Source organism: Scomber scombrus, chromosome 4, assembly GCF_963691925.1.
Source record: "Scomber scombrus chromosome 4, fScoSco1.1, whole genome shotgun sequence".
Classification (NCBI taxonomy): domain Eukaryota; kingdom Metazoa; phylum Chordata; class Actinopteri; order Scombriformes; family Scombridae; genus Scomber; species Scomber scombrus.
This window is the reverse complement of record NC_084973.1, coordinates 33,956,973-33,978,685: the sequence shown is the minus strand read 5'-3', so window position 1 is coordinate 33,978,685 and position 21,713 is coordinate 33,956,973. Positions and strand designations below refer to the sequence as shown.

Sequence of the window (21,713 nt, the reverse complement as noted above, 5' to 3'; positions counted from 1 at the left end):
TTGATGGTGTGACAGTTTGATGATGAGGACCACTGTCTCTATACATCTTGTAAGGCTGTCAGCTGTAATCCAGCTTTATTTCCTGCAGACATCAACACAACAACAACAGTCGTCTTCACATCAACTCAAACACATGATGGCAACAAGCTTCTGGCTCATCTGATTGGCTGACTGTTCTCTCTCTCTCTGTCTTTCTGTCCAATCCTGAAGCCTGTCACAATTCTCCTCTCACAGCTTCACTGAGGAAAGCAGCACTGAGAAGGTTGGAGGTTCACCAGGAAATACTGGATCTTTGCTTTGATACTGACTGTGTTTAATACTAAACTGCTGAAACCAGCACAGACTGACTCCAACTCTCTACTGACCTCAGAGTCTCCAGCCTGCAGTCTGGACTCTGCTGAAGATCAATCAGCTGCTTCATGTCTGAATCCTTCAGGTCATTTCCTCTCAGATTCAGCTCTCTGAGATGGGAGGAGTTGGACTTCAGAGCTGAGGCCAGATAATCACAGCTGATCTTTGACAAACTGCAGCGCTCCAATCTGAATAAAGAATAAATGAAGTCAGTTTAGAAAACAAAGTTCATGTTTGAAATGATGAAATGTTTCATAATCTGTTCAGAGCTGAAGAAGATTTAAATGTAGAAGTTTAGAAAATGTGTGTGTGTGTGTGTGTGTGTGTGTGTGTGTGTGTCTGTGTGTGTGTGTGTGTGTGTGTGTGTGTGTGTGTGTGTGTTCTGAAGCATCAATATCAATGATCAGACATTATTCATTAAAACATTAAATAATAATAATAAAGAAATATTTCTCCTTCATCAAGTAAACTTGATCAGTTTGAAACATAATATTTAGAACTAAATTCCCTCTTTGAGTTTGGATCCCTCCACTGCAGCTCAGCAAGGAAACACTGAAGAAACACAAACATACTTACTTGATATGTGGAACTCAGACTGCTGAAGCCTCATATTAGTTTCAACTCTGGAAGTCATTTTTACTCACAACAAGACTGGATTTTAAATTCCTGAAAACATTTACATTCTAGAGATTTGTGTTCAGCTAATCCTGAAAAATATGAACCTAACATTTGAAACTTCACTGAAGAATTTGAATTAATAAATAGAAAAAAATCTACCAAAGCTACAGTCAGTGAACTCACATCAGAGTCTCCAGTCTACAGTTTGGACTCTCCAGTCCAGCAGACAGACGCTTCACTGATGAATCGAACAGTTTGTTCCAACTCAGGTTCAGATGTGTCAGATGAGGGTTGGACTTCAGAGCTGAGGCCAAAACTTCACAGTGAGTCTCTGAGAGTTCACAGTAAAAAAGTCTGTAATGACACATATATTACAACATATGTTATCATGAAAGAGGACACTTTATATTTACTTCATGCATTTGATGATGAAACAGTTTGAGGCTCATTATTCTGATGATCATTTGTTCTTCACATCAGTGGTTCATGTAAAATGAAGCTCAGAGAAAGTTCAGACAGGAAGAACATCTTTTTTACATGCTCACATCTATAGTTTTATTTCTCATCCCTCAGTCATTCTGATCTTTCTCACAGCTCATCATTTCCTTTCTGTCATTTGTGGGGCATCAATTAAGACGTCAGCTGTTCACATCACCTGCTCACATCTAACCAATAGCACGCTGACACACCTTCTTTGTCAGCCTATCATATTGCAGCTGTCTTTTTTAATGTTTCTCCCTCTCTGCTCAGAGCTTTCAGAGCTGCTGCATATCAGGATGATTCAGATTCAAGTAGTTGACTCTTGGGAGAAATGTCAAGTATCAGGCTTTGTCAACCAGCTCAGTCTGCTGTTGTACTCACTGCATGTTTATCAGTTGTAGCCTGTTCATTGAAGCAGTGTTCAGTCAGCGTGACTGCTCTCTGCTGCTGTGGGAACATGTGTGTGCAAATATTAGTAGCCTAGTACTTGGATTTCTATCTAGATATTGTAGCTCCGTTGCTGTCTGCATCACTTTAACTTCCTCTCTTCAAGCAGCAATAGTTTTACCTAGCCTTTGTTCAAAAGTCAAGTCCCACACAGATTAGATCAGCTGTCCTAATTAAGGTTGATTCAGGTGCCTGGTTCAGTGAGCCGCAGTCTGCGTCCAGCCAAAGATCTTCTCTGAGAGAAGATGCTTCCTCGCTCTGTTTTGTTTCTTCATCAATGTTCATGAAACATGGCCACTCTAAAGATGTCCAGTAAGTAAGTAAGCATCTTTCTTTGCTCACAGGTAACATCTATCACAAGTGCTTTTCATAAAGTAACTTTGCATTTGGGTTCCAGTGATTCAGCAGTAAGCTTCCTAGCTAGTGCTGCATGTACGTAGCTGCTAGTCTAAATAGTAAACATCACTGTTAGAGTTTATTTTATGTCTAACATTTGTACAGAGCTGACCATGCTCCTCTGATACTGATGATTCTGGACAGCTAACACTTATTTTCATGATTCGTCTTTCACTTTAGTTTCCTTTCATTCATCAGTAAGGACTTCATCTTCATCATTAAGGACTTCATCTTCATCGGTAAGGACTTCATCTTCATCGGTAAGGACTTCATCTTCATCATTAAGGACTACATCTTAATCAGTAAGGACTTCATCTTCATCAGTAAGGACTTCATCTTCATCATTAAGGACTACATCTTAATCAGTAAGGACTTCATCTTCATCAGTAAGGACTACATCTTCATCGGTAAGGACTTCATATTCATCGGTAAGGACTTCATCTTCATCAGTAAGGACTACATCTTCATTGGTAAGGACTTCATCTTCATCGGTAAGGACTTCATCTTCATCGGTAAGGACTTCATCTTCATCATTAAGGACTACATCTTCATCGGTAAGGACTTCATCTTCATCGGTAAGGACTTCATCTTCATCGGTAAGTACTTCATCTTCATCGGTAAGGACTACATCTTCATCGGTAAGGACTTCATCTTCATCGGTAAGGACTTCATCTTCATCGGTAAGGACTTCATCTTCATTGGGTAAGGACTTCATCTTCATCGGTAAGGACTACATCTTCATCGGTAAGGACTACATCTTCATCGGTAAGGACTTCATCTTCATCGGTAAGGTCTTCATCTTCATCAGTGTGACATGTAGCATCAGATCATCATTCAGCTCACTGTGTTCAGCAGCAGCTATGTTACTGTAAACCTGAGAGTGTTTCTATGTTATTTATAGAAGCATCAGAAGCATCACATTGTTGGCTCTCGCAGCATCATTCAGATTCTTTTATTGTGTTTGTATTAATTTTGTGTTGTTATGTGTGAAGGACTCTGGACCAATGATATTGTGTTTAAAGTGATATAAATAAGTTGAAGTTGATGCATCAGCAGCTTCACCATCGCTGGCTACAACACCAGCAGCATTTCAGAGTAAAAGTCAAATGTTGATGTTATTATGTTGAGCTGCATGCATTCTACTGTCATTTCACTGGTTACGGTATTTTATTTAGCGTCGCTGTCATTATGACTATGACAATATGATGTAGATGACAGGTGATCTACAGACAGAGTGTGTAGTTATTCTCTAGGAAGGAAGGACTAACTATTTACAGTCTGATTTTAGAAACCCCTTTTCTTCTGAAGATGAATTCATTGACCTCTTTTATTCCTCCTTTAACAAGGTCTACAGATGTATCAAATGAAGGAGCACGTTGATCTTCAGACTCAATAAATGACAGTTGAAAGGTGTGTAAAGCTAACAGCTATGGTAAGCTCTGCATATAACTGGTGGTTGGTGCTTCATGTTTAGTCTCACCATTCTTTAGCTGCTCTCTAATCTCTGGTCACTGCTGAGCTCCTTGGAGCTTCCAATCATCTCGGAGTTCAATCATCATTGTATGTTACTGCCTAGTTTAATAAGTACAAGTTAGTCCTGATCTCTAGCATTGCTGGCTATGGCCCATCATGCAACAGGGCAGACTGGACAAGTTCACATTGGTAGCTGTTCAACTCATCATGCCCGTTAGCATCGCTGCTGGTAATGGAACTCTGTTTCTATTATATGGGCTTATGATTGACATGTTTATTATTCTTAGTGTGCAATAAAGAAACCTGTCATGCTCATTATTTAGTTTCATTTCTTAGATTATTATTATTCAAGATAATCCTGAAAATGATGAACCAAACAGTGAAGGATGTGAGTTAAAGAAAAAGAAAAAAATCTACCAAAGTTACAGTCAGTGAACTCACATCAGAGTCTTCAGTCTACAGTGTGGACTCTCCTGTACAGCAGACAGAAGCTTCACTGATGAATCAGACAGTTTGTTGAGTCTCAGGTGCAGCTCTGTCAGACGAGGGTTGGACTTCACAGCTGAGGTCACAACTTCACAGTCAGGGTCTGAGAGTCCAACAGCAGTAAGTCTGTAATGACACATATATTACAACATATTATCATGAACTGGATCAAGGTTCAGACTAACAAGGAGAACACATGTTTGAATCTCAAAAACTAAAATAATGTATTAAAGTTATTAACAAAGTAAATGTGAACTCCATGTGTAATGTGTAGAATCAGTAGTGTAGGGAAGTGCATGGATGAGGGGAAATGTGTGCTAGACAATAACAAACACATGAAGCAAAGAAAGAAAAGAGATGTTGCTGGTGGAAGAGAGAGGGAGACACTGAGCAGCTTTGATAAGGTGATCCAGCCCAAAGCCCAGCTGATGCTTCAGCCTGATGACTCTATTAGTATTATTAGTAGTATTATAACAAGAGGAGAGAGATCAGTGGATGCTGCAGTTATACTGGAAGCATCTTAACCAGTAAGCTACCAGAACACTCCCAGTTCAGCTGATGGTCTCACTGTGCTTGAATGAAACAATCATTCTCATCACTCTCTCTCATACCTGCAGACTTTTAATCTTTGTTTTGCTTTAATCTTGCAGATGAAGGAGAGAACATGGAGTTACATTGAGGCTTCCATAATGTGCACAGTGTGTCTGTGTGATCTGATCCCATGTCTGTCTCCACAAAGTTAACATGAGGACATCTTGATTAGAAAACCACTTTTACTGTCCACTATTTTTAATGTGACTGCAGGATATTTAGACTCAGTTCAACTCAGTGAACAGTTCCAGTTGATAAAGATCATCTCTCTTTGCTACCTGCTGCTGTCAGGTTCACATCCATAAGCAGCTACATTTACTGACTGTTCACAAACACTAATGAAACTAATGACCTGACAATATTACACCTGTACATCATTAAATATCAATGTATTCAATATTTAGACGTTTAGTTGTTTACTTTCTTTTCTGAGAATCTGAAAAACTGATTGAGCACAAACACAATGAACAAACCAATAAGGTTGAATTATTTTAACATGATGTCATCAGAAAGATGTTATCAGGGTATCAGCATTAAAAATATAACATTGAGCTTTAATGTGTATCAGATCTCTTTAAACAGGCTGAATTCTGCCATTCTGCTCTTATATATTGATCAGACCTCTGTGCATTTCCTGCTACTACTCTTCTCTACACCAACAAGACAGAAAACAGCTGAGAGTTTCTTTCTGTGACCAACAGAATATCAGAAAGACTTCAGAACAACACCATGTAACACCACTTCCCTCTTTACAATAAAAACATGAACTGATGAGAAATAAAAGGCTCCATTGCTCGGTTCAACACACTCAGGGGTTTAGTCTCTATGACCAGTAGTTTACGGAGGCTAATGTTGGTTAACGTTAGCTAACTTTTAAGGCCGGGACTTTAACGCGTTAATTAAGATTAATTAATTACACAATAATTAACGCGTTAAAAAAATTGACGCATTTTAATCACACTTATTTTTGCACCGAGGAACGTTTCTCACTGGATGAGTTTCAGGCGGACCGATTATACTGGAGCACCAACTAGCGTAGTTCCGACAACAACAAACCACAGTGAACATGAAGTAGCTGATGAGACCGCTTTGGTCGGCCCCGTGGATGGAAGTGTGGATAAGAGCATGGTTGTGTTCAAGCTATGCAACAAGAAATTCACATATCACCGCAGCACATCGAGCCTCAAGTATCACCTCAATGCAAAACATATAGCAGTTAGCATGGACGCTAGTGTGGTAGCTAGCTAATTTCTGAAATGTACTATATTTCTAAATATGCTATTGCTACACTTAATGGCAAAAATTGCACTGGTCTGTTGGACTTGAACAAAAATAAACAATATTTGTGTTGCTGAAGCTTATGTATTCAGTCATTATTCAATGATACTAAAAATCCATGTGAAAAAAATTACTTCTCACTGTTCTCAGGTCAAATATTTATATGCGATTAAAATGCGATTAATTTCGATTAATTAATTACAAAGCCTTTAATTAATTACATAAATTTTTTTTTTTTTTTTTAATCGAGCCCCGCCCTACTAACTTTACATATTGTTGTATAACTGACATTACTGAATCAGTTTGATGATTTGATGACTATTCTCTACTACATGTTCCGGCTACACATTTAATAATCAATAATTATTATTATACAGTGAAGGATGTGAATTAAATAAAGAGAAAAAGTTACAGTCAGTGAACTCACATCAGAGTCTTCAGTTTACAGTGTGGACTCTCCTGTACAGCAGACAGAAGCTTCTCTGATGAATCAGACAGTTCGTTGAGCCACAGGTGCAGCTCTGTCAGATGAGGGTTGGACTTCACAGCTGAGGTCACAACTTCACATTCAGAGTCTGAGAGTCCAAAGGTAGTAAGTCTGTAATGACACATATATTACAACATATTATCATGAACTGGATCAAGGTTCAGACTAACAAGGAGAACACATGTTTGAATCTCAAAAACTAAAATAATGTATTAAAGTTATTAACAAAGTAAATGTGAACTCCATGTGTAATGTGTAGAATCAGTAGTGTAGGGAAGTGCATGGATGAGGGGAAATGTGTGCTAGACAATAACAAACACATGAAGCAAAGAAAGAAAAGAGATGTTGCTGGTGGAAGAGAGAGGGAGACACTGAGCAGCTTTGATAAGGTGATCCAGCCCAAAGCCCAGCTGATGCTTCAGCCTGATGACTCTATTAGTATTATTAGTAGTATTATAACAAGAGGAGAGAGATCAGTGGATGCTGCAGTTATACTGGAAGCATCTTAACCAGTAAGCTACCAGAACACTCCCAGTTCAGCTGATGGTCTCACTGTGCTTGAATGAAACAATCATTCTCATCACTCTCTCTCATACCTGCAGACTGTTAATCTTTGTTTTAATTTAATCTTGCAGATGAAGGAGAGAACATGGAGTTACATTGAGGCTTCCATAATGTGCACAGTGTGTCTGTGTGATCTGATCCCATGTCTGTCTCCACAAAGTTAACATGAGGACATCTTGACTAGAAAAACACTTTTACTGTCCACTATTTTTAATGTGACTGCAGGATATTTAGACTCAGTTCAACTCAGTGAACAGTTCCAGTTGAGAAAGATCATCTCTCTTTGCTACCTGCTGCTGTCAGGTTCACATCTATAAGCAGCTACATTTACTGACTGTTCACAAACACTAATGAAACTAATGACCTGACAATATTACACCTGTACATCATTAAATATCAATGTATTCTAATGAAACTAATAATCAAAGATGATTCAGATCTCTTTTTAAAGCCTGCTGAGTAAAATCAGTCTGATTTCTGATTATATATCATGTAATAATAACTTTACTACATTCACTGATAACTGTAAAATACTGATATATGTTGTGATAAAATGCTGCTGTAATAAAACCTCAACCACAACCTCTAATGTGAAGAACTAAACTACTAATCTACACTGATTTATAATGTTAATCACATCTGGACTTACACAGCCTTTCTGCAGTTCCTCACAGCTGGGATCAGTCTCCGTCGTCCCTCATCTGATGTTTTGTATTTCTTCAGGTCCAACTCATCCAGAACCTCCTCTGACATCTGCAGCATGTAGGCCAGAGCTGAGCAGTGGATCTCAGAGAGTTCCTCCTCTGATCTGTTCTCTGACTTCAGGAACTCTTGGATCTCCTGATGTACTGAGCGGTCGTTCATCTCCATCAGACAGTGGAAGATGTTGATGATTCTGTCAGGAGAGATATCCTCACTGTTCATCTTCTTCAGGTTGTTGATGACTCTCTGGATGGTTTGTGGACTGTTGTCTGTCTGACCCAGCAGGCCTCCTAAGAGACTCTGGTTGGACTCCAGAGAGAGGCCATGAAGGAAGCGGACAAACAGGTCCAGGTGGCCATTTTCACTTCTGAGTGATTTCTCCATGACTACATTCAGGAAGTCATCTAGAGATGAGTAACTGTAGTCTTCTCCCAGGAAGTCCTCCAGTACCTCTGTCTTCCTGCTGGTGTAACAGTGGTACATGTAGACTGCAGCCAGAAACTCCTGAATGCTCAGATGAACAAAGCTGTAGACTGTTTTCTGGAAGATCACACTCTCTCTTTTGAGGATCTGTGTACAAACTCCTGATAACACCGAGGCCTCTGTGACATCAAGACCACACTGCTCCAGGTCTTCTTGGTAGAACATGATGTTTCCTTTCTCCAGGTGTTCAAACGCAAGCCTCCCCAGCTTCAGAAGAAGGTTCCTGTCAGCCTCCGTCAGCTCCTGTGGACTCGTCTCATGTCCCTCATCATACTTGTTCTTCTTCCTCTTTGTCTGAACCAGCAGGAAGTGTGAGTACATGTCAGTCAGGGTCTTGGGCAGCTCTCCTCTCTGGTCTGTAGTCAACATGTGGTCCAGAACTGTAGCAGTGATCCAGCAGAAGACTGGGATGTGACACATGATGTGGAGGCTCCTGGATGTCTTGATGTGTGAGATGATTGTGCTGGACTGCTCTTCATCACTGAATCTCCTCCTGAAGTACTCCTCCTTCTGGGGGTCAGTGAAGCCTCGTACTTCTGTTACCCTGTCCACACATGAAGGAGGGATCTGATTGGCTGCTGCAGGTCGGGAAGTTATCCAGACGAGAGCCGAGGGAAGCAGCTTCCCGTTGATGAGGTTTGTCAACAGCACGCTGACTGATGACTTCTGTGTGACATCAGACACGATCTCACTGTCGTTGAAATCCAGTGAAAGTCTGCTTTCATCCAGGCCGTCAAAGATGAACAGAACTTTACAGACAGCGAGCTTCTCTGCTGTGAGCTTCTGTAATGTTGGATAGAAAACATGGATCAGCATGAGCAGACTGTACTGCTCATCTTTGATCAAGTTCAGCGACCTGAACGAGAACAGAATCAGCAGACTGATATCATGGTTGTTGGAGCACTGTGCCCAGTCCAGAGTGAACTTCAGCACTGAGAAGGTTTTTCCAACGCCAGCGACGCCGTTCATCAGAACCACTCTGACTCTGTGTAAGACTTCACAGATGTCCTGATCCTTGGTTAGAGTGTCATGGAGGGTCTTCATCTTGGAAGCTGTTTCAAGCTGCCACACCTCATGTTGGGTATTAACCTCTTCAGTTACCTGTTGGTCAGGTAAGACTTTAAAGATGTCCTGACACTTGATTGGAGCGTCATGGAGGGTCTTCATCTTGGAAGCTGTTTCAAGCTGCCTCACCTCATGTTGGGTATTAACCTCTTCACTCTGTCCCTCTGTGATGTGGACATCAGTGAAGATGCTGATGAGGAAGGTTTTACTTCCTGCTTCATCAGTTCCTTGAGTCACACATTCACATGTGCTGCTCAGACTGATCTGATGTTCATCTAAAACCTCCTGCAGACCACTTTCTGCTGAAAGAGAAGAACAAAGGTAGAATGAAACAGAAATCAGTGTGACTGTTAATGTTCAGTAGGATAGAGGAGGTAGATTCCTGTCCTGTTTTCAGAGACATCAGCAGACAGATCTTCAGTCTTACTTTGTACAGTGCTGGTCTGACTGTCTGTCTGCAGTCCAGGTCTGGTTCTGGATCTTTTTCTACACTTGGGACAGAAGGGGCCTCTTGATGAATCAGTAGTCTTCTGATGATGGTCCCAGTATGAGGTGATGCACTGTCTGCAGAACCAATATCCACAGCTGGTAGAGACTGGATCCTTCAGGACGTCCTGACACAAAGAACAGCAGGACAGCTGCTCCTCCACAGAACCAGCCCTCCTCTTCCTCTTCCTCTCTCTGTGGACATGAACACATTCTTTATGTCACATGACTTTAGTGGAGGCCAACCGACAGCTCACAAGCTGCATGCAGCTCTTTCCCCACATAAACAGTCCAGACTGTCAGTATTTACACACTTACACAGTTTCTGTTCTTCAGGCCTCTGAGATTCAACACATTCAGTTTGAAATTAAATAATATATAGTAAGATCACAAGAGTTCATCAGTAATTAGAGACAACAATGTGCCAGCAAAGGCAGAGAAGAAGAAGAAGACTGTAAGATAGTAAACATGGATGTAAACAATGCAGGATTTAAAATAGATGTTTGATGAGGAGGGAAGTGGATTCAACACATTAGTTAGACCACAAGGAGACACACAATGTGTTTTGGTAAGTAAGTCATTGTGAACATGACTTTAGTCTGTTAACAAGAAAACTCCACAGGCTCCTTTAAGCTACTCTGAGACATTAAAAGTCAGGAACAATAAGCAGGAGGAAACTGAGCCAAACAGAAAAGTCCACTAGTGAAAAATAACAGACTGCTGCTCTTTTGTGTTGTGCTGCTGAACAGAGAGCTCTGCTAAATATCTTCATAATGCATCTTTTCATTAGTGTTTCTCTCTCTCTGTTTCTGCTATAGTCTCTCTCCCTCTGTGTGAGTGTGATACAACAGTTTGACACATTTGACTTTTCCCAAACGTTAAACATCAGACTCAGTTTCCTCTGCTGCAGTGGTCAGTCTGCAGTGATAAATCAGCTGCAGCAGGCTGTTTCTATACATTTACATGACCTCCTCCCATATTTAGTGTCTTTGAACAGGAACACGTTAAGACACAGTCTGTATTACATGAGACCAAACATTGTACCTGCTGCTGCAGTCCTTTAGTAAATAAGGACAGACACAGTTTGACTTGTTAGTAAATCCTTAGTAAATATCACCCTGGGTTACCTGCTGCTACTTTACATTTATTGACTGGAAAATCAAACAGCAATACCAGCCCTGTCTCTGTCTCTGGTTAACATGAACATGAAGATCTGTTGTAGATTACAGCTGAATGGAAGCTACTTCATTATTTCTTTCCTTCATATCTAAACTACAACCTTCATGAAAGCGTCTCACTGAATAATCTTCAGGTCAGTTTACAGTAGAAACAGTCTCTTACTTTGTGTCTGAGGGTCCAGGTTCATTACTGAAGGTTGGAGGAAGTCTATCATTAGAGCAGTCACTCTTCATAGACGGACAGCTGGATATTACAGACTCTGCTCTCTGTCTGTAGAAACAATTATTTAACACATATAATTGATACAAAGTTATTCAAAGACACAGTAATCAATATCTATTCAAAAGAAATCAAACTAAGATGTCTTTTCAGGGGATCATGTGATGGTGGATGCATCAAACACCCGTACTGTGACATCACTCCAAACTCTGATGATTCGCCATGAAGCAGGAAGCTGCTGTAACTTTAACAGACATGTTCCGATCTGAACTAAATGTGTCATGATAAGAGTCCAGTCCTGAACACATCTATGCTTCAATATTGTCTCCTAGTCATAGCGCCACCTGCTGAAAACAGGAAGTCAGCCTTGTAAATGTCCCCATGGTGGGACTAATGAAGGAACATCTTATCTTTAACACCGGCCGAGGAAGTGGAGCTGCTGCGATTTTTAATTCAGACCTAATAATCAACCCCAGACCTAAACTTAATTATAAATCATATGAAAGTCTTGTCCACAGCCTTTCTCATCCAGCCTGGAAAACTTTACAGCCAGTTTTAATTGTTATAGTGTACTGCCCTCCTGTCCTGATGCTGAATTTTCATCCGACTTCTCAGAGCCCCCACAGGAAGTGCCTCTGTCCGCTATCTTCCACCACCAGCCCCCTCTACTGGTTACCACTGGTGGTGACAAACTAATATCAACACAGTCCCTCCTTAGAGCAGCTAGTTCTTACATTTTGTTGCTCCGTAGCGAGGCCATTATTTCTAGTTGAGACTAAGTCCCAACAAATGGTGACCCGTGATGGGACTAGATCCAATTCCAACACTGAATTTAAAGAAATCACAGTATTATAAAACTTGTAATGTAACTTGTTGTAATGTAGATTATCAAATGATATTAAACTGAATCATCTTCAGGTCAGTTTACAGTAGAAACAGTCTCTTACTTTGTGTCTGAGGGTCCAGGTTCATTACTGAAGACTGGAGGAGGATATTCTTTAGACCGGTCACTCTTCATAGACAGACAGCTGGATATTACAGACTCTGCTCCGTCCTCCTCTTCCTCCTCTTTCTTCATCTTCTGGAGTCTGAGAGGTAAACCAGTAACACTGGAGACACACACATACATACACAGTATAATAAACCCAGTCCTGCCTCTCAACTTAGTAGCTTCTTATTAGTTTACATGACTTTAACTACAACCATGTGTGTTTTCTAGTCATCACAAAGAGAAACTTTGACTCTGGTTTAAATCCAACAAACAGACTTCAGATAAACATGTGTGTGCTTCTTAACTGTGACTTCTCTCTATTGTATTATGAGATTAAATTGGCTTCTCTCAAAATGTGAATGAACCCACTCACTGTTATAACCCTCAACCTTGTTCTGACATATTGAAGTTGAACATTTAATAGTTTTCCATCATAATCCTTCTTTATCAGACCATTATTTAATAACATTTGAATTTCTATTACTGGACTTTACACCATTGGACAAACATGTTCTTACTAGATGTCTGTCTGATGGTGTTGTCACTAAATTTAAAGAAATAATTCCATCAGTACTGAACTCAATACCATGTCTTTACAACAGAGATGACTTATTCTGACTACAGTTCCTCCCAGATTGACTGTATCGTTCAGTGACGGCTGGTCAATGCGGGGCGCTGGGGCGCCGCCCCAATCCAATAATCTAGAGAAAGTCTACTTAAACATATTAAATATAAATTAATTAGATAATGCTAAATCATTATGAAATAAAAAGTATTAGCTTGTAAAATGCGCCTGTTAGTCTCTCAGCACCTGTCAGCATTCATTATAAATCCATTCCAAATTGTATTTTATTCATTTCTATATGTACTTCCTGTATGCGGGGCGCCGGCCTAATGGGAGTCAATGCAAGCCCTCAAACTTTTGACAAGCACATGACCTGAAGCTGCTCTCTCATTGGCCTGCGTCACGTTTCCCACGGGGCGCAGCTCAGTGCGCCCCGGACACGCCCACTTTTATTGGCAGCGAATTGTTGTTGTTTCATGTTTTTTAATCTACTGTGATTGGACAGTTCCGGCTGTCATTCACGCCCTCCCGTCAGCTGCTGTCACCCAAACTCCTGCTGACGGTAGGTTCAGGAGATGACGTTAAAGTGGAGCCGCGGAAATTAAAGAAGATTATTTTGTAATTTCTCTACAAAAACATAATTTCACAAGACTTTCACTAGATGAGAGAAAGGGGATAAAGCAGCAGCAGGTGATGGAGGAGCTGAGAGTTTCTCCTGCTGCTGTTATGATAAACGGAGCTGGCTAGCTGGATGCAGTGTGAGTTATTCCTTTTGTTGCTTTATCTGTTTGCTGTTTCAAAGTGTCAGCAGCGAAGCGTTGTGGACAACGACAGGGGAACGAGACCTAAAACATCTCTCTGAAAAAATGCAAACAGAAAGCTGCAGCCATCGAGACAATAGCATGGAGCTAAGTTGTTTTTAGCAGACTTAGCATTGCTGAGCTCTTTCTGCAGCTGTTTCACCACATCTGGCCACATGTAGACCTCTGCTATGCCAAGCTCCAGAAGAGGAACATAGATTCAGTCAGTGGCTGCATCCAGCAGCTCCAACAGGAAATATAAAAGATCAGGTAGTAGCTGCATTGCTGTTATTAATATTGTAAAGTGTTAAAAAATACTTTATAAAAGACATAACTATGAAGTGTAAAAAACTAAAATGCATAAATGCAGGATAAGACATGATGGAAGTAATTTTGACTATTACAGTTGATTTGGGTACATTTCATTATTAAAATAAGTTAAATAAGTTATGTTTAATCACAGCAGTGTATAGTGCTTAATGCGCCATCTATTGTCATGTTTAGGTAACAACTAACAGATTACAGTGAAATCAGGACTGACGACACAATAAATAAAATATAGGTGGTGTATCTTTTTAAGCATATTACCTTATTGGTAACTCTGCTTTAACTGCTGGTATCTTTAGGTGATGTGAGTAAAATGGGCATTTTATCATATCTGGTTATAATGTTTTATTCCTCTCTCTGTGGGTCAGAGATACTATACATGGGACAAACCAGGGGACATTATAGTGTGTTGTGTTGTTTTTAGATTAGTTTTTCTTTCTTATTTATATATTTTTTGCTGCGGTATGAAGTGGTGCTACGGCTTATTTGACACTAACCCTAGGACCACCAACCATCAAACTGCGCCCCCCCAAACATTTTTGTCACCAGCCGCCACTGGTATCGTTGATAGCGCTGCAGACTCACTGAGAACAACTCTGGACTCCATCGCTCCTTTAAAAAAGAAGGTAATTAAACGACAGAGAACAGCTCTGTGGTTCAAAATAGAAAATAGAAAGAATATGGCGTTTTAACCAAACTAGAAGAATCTCACCTAACCTGGCAAGACAGTCTTAAAACATATAAGAAGGCCCTCCGTAACACCAGAGCCGCCTACTACTCATCACTAATAGAGGAGAATAAAAAAAAAAAAGTCCAAGGTTTCTTTTCAGTACTTTGGCTAAACTGACAAAGAGTCATAACACTACTGATCCATGTATTCCTTTAACTCTCAGTAGTGATGACTTCATGAGTTTTTTTAATGATAAAATCTTAACTATTAGGGACACAATTAATCACCTCCTGCCCTCAATACACACTGATTCATCCTCTAACATAGGAAACTCAGAAACTGCTGTTAAACCTGATATTTATTTAGACTGTTTCTCTCCAGTCGACCTTATAGAACTAACCTCAATGATCACTTCCTCCAAACCATCAACCTGTCTCTTATACCCGATTCCAACTAGGCTGCTTAAGGAAGTCCTTCCCTCTGTTAGCACTTCCTTATTAGATATGATCAATCTGTCTTTAGTGACAGGATATGTACCACAGTCCTTTAAAGTAGCTGTCATTAAACCACTTCTTAAGAAGCCTACTCTTGATTCAGAGGTTTTAGCTAACTATAGGCCCATATCTAACCCTAACCCAATCAGCTGTGTAACTTTTTACATAATAACAGATTATTTGAGGATTTTCAGTCTGGATTTAGAGCTCATCATAGTACAGAAACTGCACTGGTAAAAGTTACAAATGACCTTTTAACTTCATCAGATAATGGACTTCTCTCTGTCCTCGTCCTGTTAGATCTTAGTGCTGCCTTAGACAGTATTGATCATCAAATCCTGTTAAAGAGACTTGAACATTTAATTGGTATTAAAGGAACAGCATTAAACTGGTTTAAATCATATTTATCACATAGATTTCAGTTTGTAAATGTTAATGATAAATCCTCCATGCAAACAAAAGTTAAACACGGTGTTCCTCAGGGTTCAGTGCTTTGACCAATACTATTCTCCTTATATATGCTTCCTTTAGTTAATACTATTCTCCTTATATATGCTTCCTTTAGTTAATACTATTCTCCTTATATATGCTTCCTTTAGTTAATACTATTCTCCTTATATATGCTTCTTTTAGTTAATACTATTCTCCTTATATATGCTTCCTTTAGTTAATACTATTCTCCTTATATATGCTTCCTTTAGTTAATACTATTCTCCTTATATATGCTTCCTTTAGGAAACATTATTCGGAAACACTCAATACATTTTCATTGTTATGCAGACGACACTCAATTATATCTATCAATAAAGGCTAATGCAATCAACCAGTTAACTAAACTACAAATATGCATTGAAGACAAAGGCCTGGATGATCTGCAACTTCCTGTTATTAAACCCACTAATAATAAAAACAAAGTACAGAAAAATAGAAAGAGAGAGAAATAAAATACTAATAACTACTTTGGATGGCATTACTTTGGCCTCCAGTACTACTGTAAGGAACCTAGGAGTTATATTTGACCAGGATCTGTCCTTTAATTCCCATATAAAACAAATTTCAAGGTCTGCCTATTTTCATCTGCGTAATATTACAACAATTAGACACATCCTGTCTCAAAATGATGCTGAAAAAGTAATCCATGCATTTGTTACTTCTAGGCTGGATTATTGCAATTCATTATTATCAGGCTGCCCTAACAAGTCTCTAAAGACTCTCCAGCTGGTCCAGAATGCAGCTGCACGAGTTCTGACAAAAACTAGAGAGAGAAATCACATTACTCCTATTTTAGCTTCACTGCATTGGCTTCCCATAAAATCAAGAATAGAATTTAAAATCCTTCTCCTCACTTTTAAAGCTCTTACTGGTCAGGCTCCATCATACCTTAAAGAGCTTATAGTACCTTATGTACCTACCAGAACACTGCGCTCCCAGAACGCAGGCCTACTGCTGGTTCCTAGTATCTCTAAAAGTAGAATGGGAGGCAGAGCCTTCAGTTATCAGGCTCCTCTCCTGTGGAACCATCTCCCAGATTCGGTCCGGAGGACAGACACCCTCTCTACTTTTAAGAGTAGGCTTAAAACTTTCCTTTTTGATAAAGCTTATAGTTAGCAAGCTCCTAGTTTATGCTGCTATAGGCTTAGACTGCCGGGGGACTCCTACCTCCATGATGCACTGAGCTCCTCTCTCCTCCTCTCTCTCTCTCTCTATCCATCCATCTATATCCAATAACATGCATGTATTATTAATGCATCAATAACCTAAACTTCTTCCCCGGAGTTGTCTGTGCTTTCTCATCTCACAGGTAATCTGGGCCTGTAGACGTCTGGGTGACAGATTCCAGTCCCGGACCTTCAATGTGCTTCTCTCTCCTCTCCTTCCTCTCTCTCCTCTCTACTCCAACCGGTCGAGGCAGATGTTCTCCCACTGTGAGTCTGGTTCTGGTTCTGAGGTTTCTTCCTGTTTAAAGGGAGTTTTTTCTTGCCACTGTCACCAAGTGCTGCTCATGTGTGAATGTTGAGTCTCTTTAAATTAAACCTAAAGAGTTTGGTTTAGACCTGCTCTATGTGTAAAGTGCCTTGAAATGACTTTGTTGTGATTTGGTGCTATACAAATAAAGATTGATTGATTGATATTTAGAGGCAGCAGTGAGTCACGTTACATCACTGTGAGGACGCACAAACCAGGAAAACAACAACAGGAAACAACGTTTCAACACCTCAAACTCTGTCATTTCAGATTTTACTGACATCAACTAAACAATGAATGTGATAAATAATCATCAGATTGATCAATAATGACAGTAATCATTATTTACAGTCCTGATATTAACACTCACCTGCCTCAGACTGTTTTCCTCCTTCTGCTCTACTGACTGTGAAATGGCGTCTGAATACTTTCAACTTCACTTCCTGTCTGTTTGTTCCTCTTTATCATTTACTGGAAGTCACGTGTCTGTGTGTGTGTGTGTGTGTGTGTGTGTGTCTGTGTGTGTGTGTGTGTGTGTGTGTGTGTGTCTGTGTGTGTGTGTGTGTGTGGTAATAATGATAATAATAATAATAATTAAAGCTGCAAGCAGTGTCAACAGGCCCTCGCACTTCTCGCCACACTCCTAAACTGCGATTTCTGAGAAGAAAGGTGGAAACCCACACCTCTGCACTGTGCACGTTGGAGACGTGATCTGTGGTCTGAGAGCAGCAGTGACGTGCACAGGATGAGCTGTTAAACCACAGAGACAGCAGGAGCTACGTGATCAGGACAAAGTGTTAAAACCGAGAGAGAGATATTTTATTAAGCTCCATGAACCATGAATTATGAACCTACTAGAACACTTTGCTCCCAGCTCATAGAACCTTATGAACCTACTTTTTTCTCTCCACTGTCACCACGTGCTGCTCATGTGTGAATGTTGGGTCTCTTTAAATTAAACCTGAAGAGTTCGGTTTAGACCTGCTCTATGTGGAAAGAGCCTTGAAATGACTTTGTTGTGATTTGGCGCTATACAAATAAAGATTGATTGATTGATATTTAGAGGCAGCAGTGAGTCACGTTACATCGCTGTGAGGACGCACAAACCAGGAAAACAACTACAGGAAACAACGTTTCAACACCTCAAACTCTGTCATTTCAGATTTTACTGAGAAACTTTCATCAGCTAAACAATGAATGTGATAAATAATCATCAGATTGATCAATAATGACAGTAATCATTATTTACAGTCCTGATATTAACACTCACCTGCCTCAGACTGTTTTTCTCCTTCTGCTCTGATGTGAAATGGCGTCTGACTGAAAACTTTCAACTTCACTTCCTGTCTGTTTGTTCCTCCTTCTGCTTTACTGGAAGTCACGTGTCTGTGTGTGTGTGTGTGTGTGTGTGTGTGTGTGTGTGTGTCTGTGTGTGTGTGTGTGTGTGTGTGTGTAAAATTAATCTGAAGTTTACAAATGAACTAACAGCAAAAAGTATAAACAGAGAATTGATTGATCTGAGACTATATGTGATATCTTTTGAAATGGCCAAATTAGCCAAATATTGGAAATTGAAGGATAACAAGTTAGATTGGATAGATATTGAGAATAAGTTATGTTTACCATTTGGTCTAAATGACAAACTGTCTCAGAGGAACAATACAACAAACCCTTTGTGGGATGATGCTAATAATAATAATAATTAAAGCTGCAAGTAGTGTCAACAGGCCATCGCACTGCCCGCCATGCAACCGCGATACGTGCTGTGAGTGCATGTCGAAGTCACAGGCTTGTCCACTATGTGAAGCTAGAAAACAGCCACGCACAGCCACCAATCATAAGTCATGTGTTAGATGTGCAAAACACACCATGTGGAACTCATGTAAATCTGATGTTCCAAAGGTTTGAAACAGCGAAGTTCTTGAATGCAGAATTACAGCCATCACAGGCACCTGATCAAGGATGAAGGAGCCATTAGTTTGATATGCAGCCTTTAATCTCCATGCATCATTGGTTTTTCCTAGATGGTTGACTCTCTGTTGGACTTACGGTATGGCTGTAACAGGCTTTTATGTGCGTCTAGGCCTTATCGATTTCACTTCTCCATATTAATGTGGAAGGTGGGGCTTAAACCTTGAAAGCTTCCAGGGGGCGTTGTGGAGTCATCTTGTCACTTATGAGGCCCAGACCCATATCAGAAGTTGATATTCGTGACTCTTGATGAATGTGCAAGATATGGCGTGTGTATGAGTGTGTCAGTACATACAAAATGGGTAAAGGCATTAGGGGGCGCTACTAAGCTGTTGTGCCACGCCCATGAGCAGGTGTGGTTACAAATTAAAGTGCTCCTTAGTTTGAACCCCAAATTTGGTAAGTCTGTGAACATTGGAAAGTCCACTAAATGGTGTCGGAAAAAATGAAAAATGACGCATGAAATGCACGACAACTTTCTGTTGGAGCAAAAAATTAAACAAAATGAATGCTGGGGTATACCAATGAGACCTATAATTCCTCCAAATTTCATAAAGATCAGAAAAGGTTGTTGGTCACACGACCCAAAGTTTGGGGGCGCTATTCAGTTTTTTCCAGATGGCTGATTTCCTGTTGGAGTTAGAGCATGGGTCCAAATGGCTTTTTTGTGCGTCTGGTCGCGAGGCAGGCCTTCAACTTTAACTGTTCCAGGGTGGGCTGTGGAGCCATCTTGCCACTTTAAAGGGCGGGCTTATATCAGAAGACAATATTCGCGACTCTTGATGAATGTGCCGAATTTGGTGAGTTTTGGAGTTTGTCAGTACGTACTATATGGGAACATCCATTAGGGGGCGCTACTGAGCTGTTGTGCCACACTTTGGAGACCTCACCCTGGTCATCGACGGCTGTCCCACCTCCCCATCTCCCAAAGTGCGGAACCTGGGCGTCATCCTGGACCCCACACTCTCATTCAGTTTCCACATCCAGAGCATCACCAAATCTGCCTTCTTTCACCTCCGTAACATTTCAAGACTCCGGCCGTCACTCACCGACTCAGTCACCGAAACCCTCATTCATGCATTTGTCACCTCCCGTCTGGACTACTGCAATGGTGTCCTGTCTGGGCTGCCCAACAAAGCCCTAGACAGATTGCAGTATGTCCAGAACTCAGCTGCCAGGGTGTTAACCCACACCAAGCCCTGGCAGCACATCACCCCCATCCTCAAGAAACTCCACTGGCTGCCAATCAAACAACGCATCAGCTACAAAATCCTCCTCCTCACCTACAAATCACTTCACTCACTGGCACCCAAGTACATCACCGACCTCCTCCACCCGTACACCCAGTCACGGTCCCTGCGCTCCACCAGCAAGGACTTACTCTGCACTCCCCGCACCAGACTCAAGACCTTTGGTGACAGGGCTTTCTGTGCAATTGCCCCTACCCTTTGGAACACCCTGCCCCCTCCTATCCGTTCCGCTACTTCTCTGTCACAGTTCCAAAAGCACCTCAAAACACACCTCTTCTCTCTTGCCTACCCTCCCTAAACCCCCACCCTGCCCCTACCCCCCTACTCCCACTCTTGTAAAGCGACCTTGGGTACCTTGAAAGGCGCTATATAAATCGAAGTTATTATTATTATTATTATTATTATTAAATGTGGTATCAAATGAAAGAACTCATTAGTTGGAACCTACATGCCAAGTTTCACTACTCTGTGAACATCGTAAAGTCCTCAAAATGGTGTCGGAAAAATGAAAATGGACACATGCCATTCAACATGGCCGACTTCCTGTTGGGTAAAAAAATTCCACAAAATGAATTTCCTGGTTTACCAATGAGACCTACGAGTCCTGAAAATTTCATGCAGATCAAAGAAAAACTGTGGTCACATTATTCGCTATGGAGTCCCCACACCCAATCACGTTGAAACTTAGCCATTTTTACCAGATGTTATGTGTGTGCAAAGTTCCATGAGTTTTCTGGTATGTTTAGGCCACAAAAATGCGCTTGTTTGCGGAGAACTGTGAATAATAATTCCTTAAGATACTAATTAAAGCATCTACATGGTCATAAAATTAATCAGTGAATAGGAAGTCGGTGGGATTTAAATTGCAAGAGGAGTTTGTTAAGGTACGTGGTGTGGCAATGGCAACAAACAGTGCTACAATTCAACATTTGAACCAACACATTAACAGGACTAGTAAAACAGAGAAATGCTTCTGACTCTGTTAATACTGCATACTACATCACTATAATACTGCAGTACTTTTACTGTAATACTGCATACTACATCACTATAATACTGCAGTACTTTTACTGTAATACTGCATACTACATCACTATAATACTGCAGTACTTTTACTGTAATACTGCATACTACATCACTCATAATACTGCAGTACTTTTACAGTAGTAGGATTTTACATGTAATGGAGTATTTGTATTTTGCAGTATTGATTATTTTACTGCAGTAACATCTTCTCTGTTATTTATGAACCTCACAACATTAATTATTATATTTAACATTTGATGGAAACATTTTGAACTCAAAGTTGTAATTTCTGTATATTTTCTCAGTTTTCTGTCTTTTTCTCTTTCAGCTGTATGAAATCTTATGAATC

The 21,713-nt window shown here is 40.4% G+C and overlaps 2 protein-coding genes across 4 annotated transcripts in view; one reads left to right on the top strand and one right to left on the bottom strand.

The window, feature by feature from the left end:
• Nucleotides 1–18,559, bottom strand: part of LOC133978585 (NLR family CARD domain-containing protein 3-like) — a 40,932-nt gene extending 22,373 nt beyond the window's left edge. The window contains exons 1-8 of one of the 3 annotated variants that reach the window (XM_062416854.1): nt 18,388–18,559; nt 12,253–12,414; nt 11,249–11,356; nt 9,849–10,096; nt 7,821–9,723; nt 6,548–6,718; nt 4,207–4,377; nt 1,153–1,323 (exon numbers count right to left, since the gene is read on the bottom strand). In XM_062416854.1, the coding sequence (XP_062272838.1) occupies nt 1,153–1,323; nt 4,207–4,377; nt 6,548–6,718; nt 7,821–9,723; nt 9,849–10,096; nt 11,249–11,356; nt 12,253–12,383 (2,903 nt within the window). In that variant the 5' untranslated portion in view covers nt 12,384–12,414; nt 18,388–18,559. Of the gene's footprint in view, nt 1–365; nt 540–1,152; nt 1,324–4,206; nt 4,378–6,547; nt 6,719–7,820; nt 9,724–9,848; nt 10,097–11,248; nt 11,357–12,252; nt 12,415–18,387 lie in introns of all 3 variants that reach the window. The other 2 variants (XM_062416855.1, XM_062416856.1) reach the window with 2 other exon arrangements.
• Nucleotides 1–21,713, top strand: part of LOC133979436 (uncharacterized) — a 1,726,912-nt gene that overhangs the window by 126,681 nt on the left and 1,578,518 nt on the right. The window lies entirely within an intron of this gene.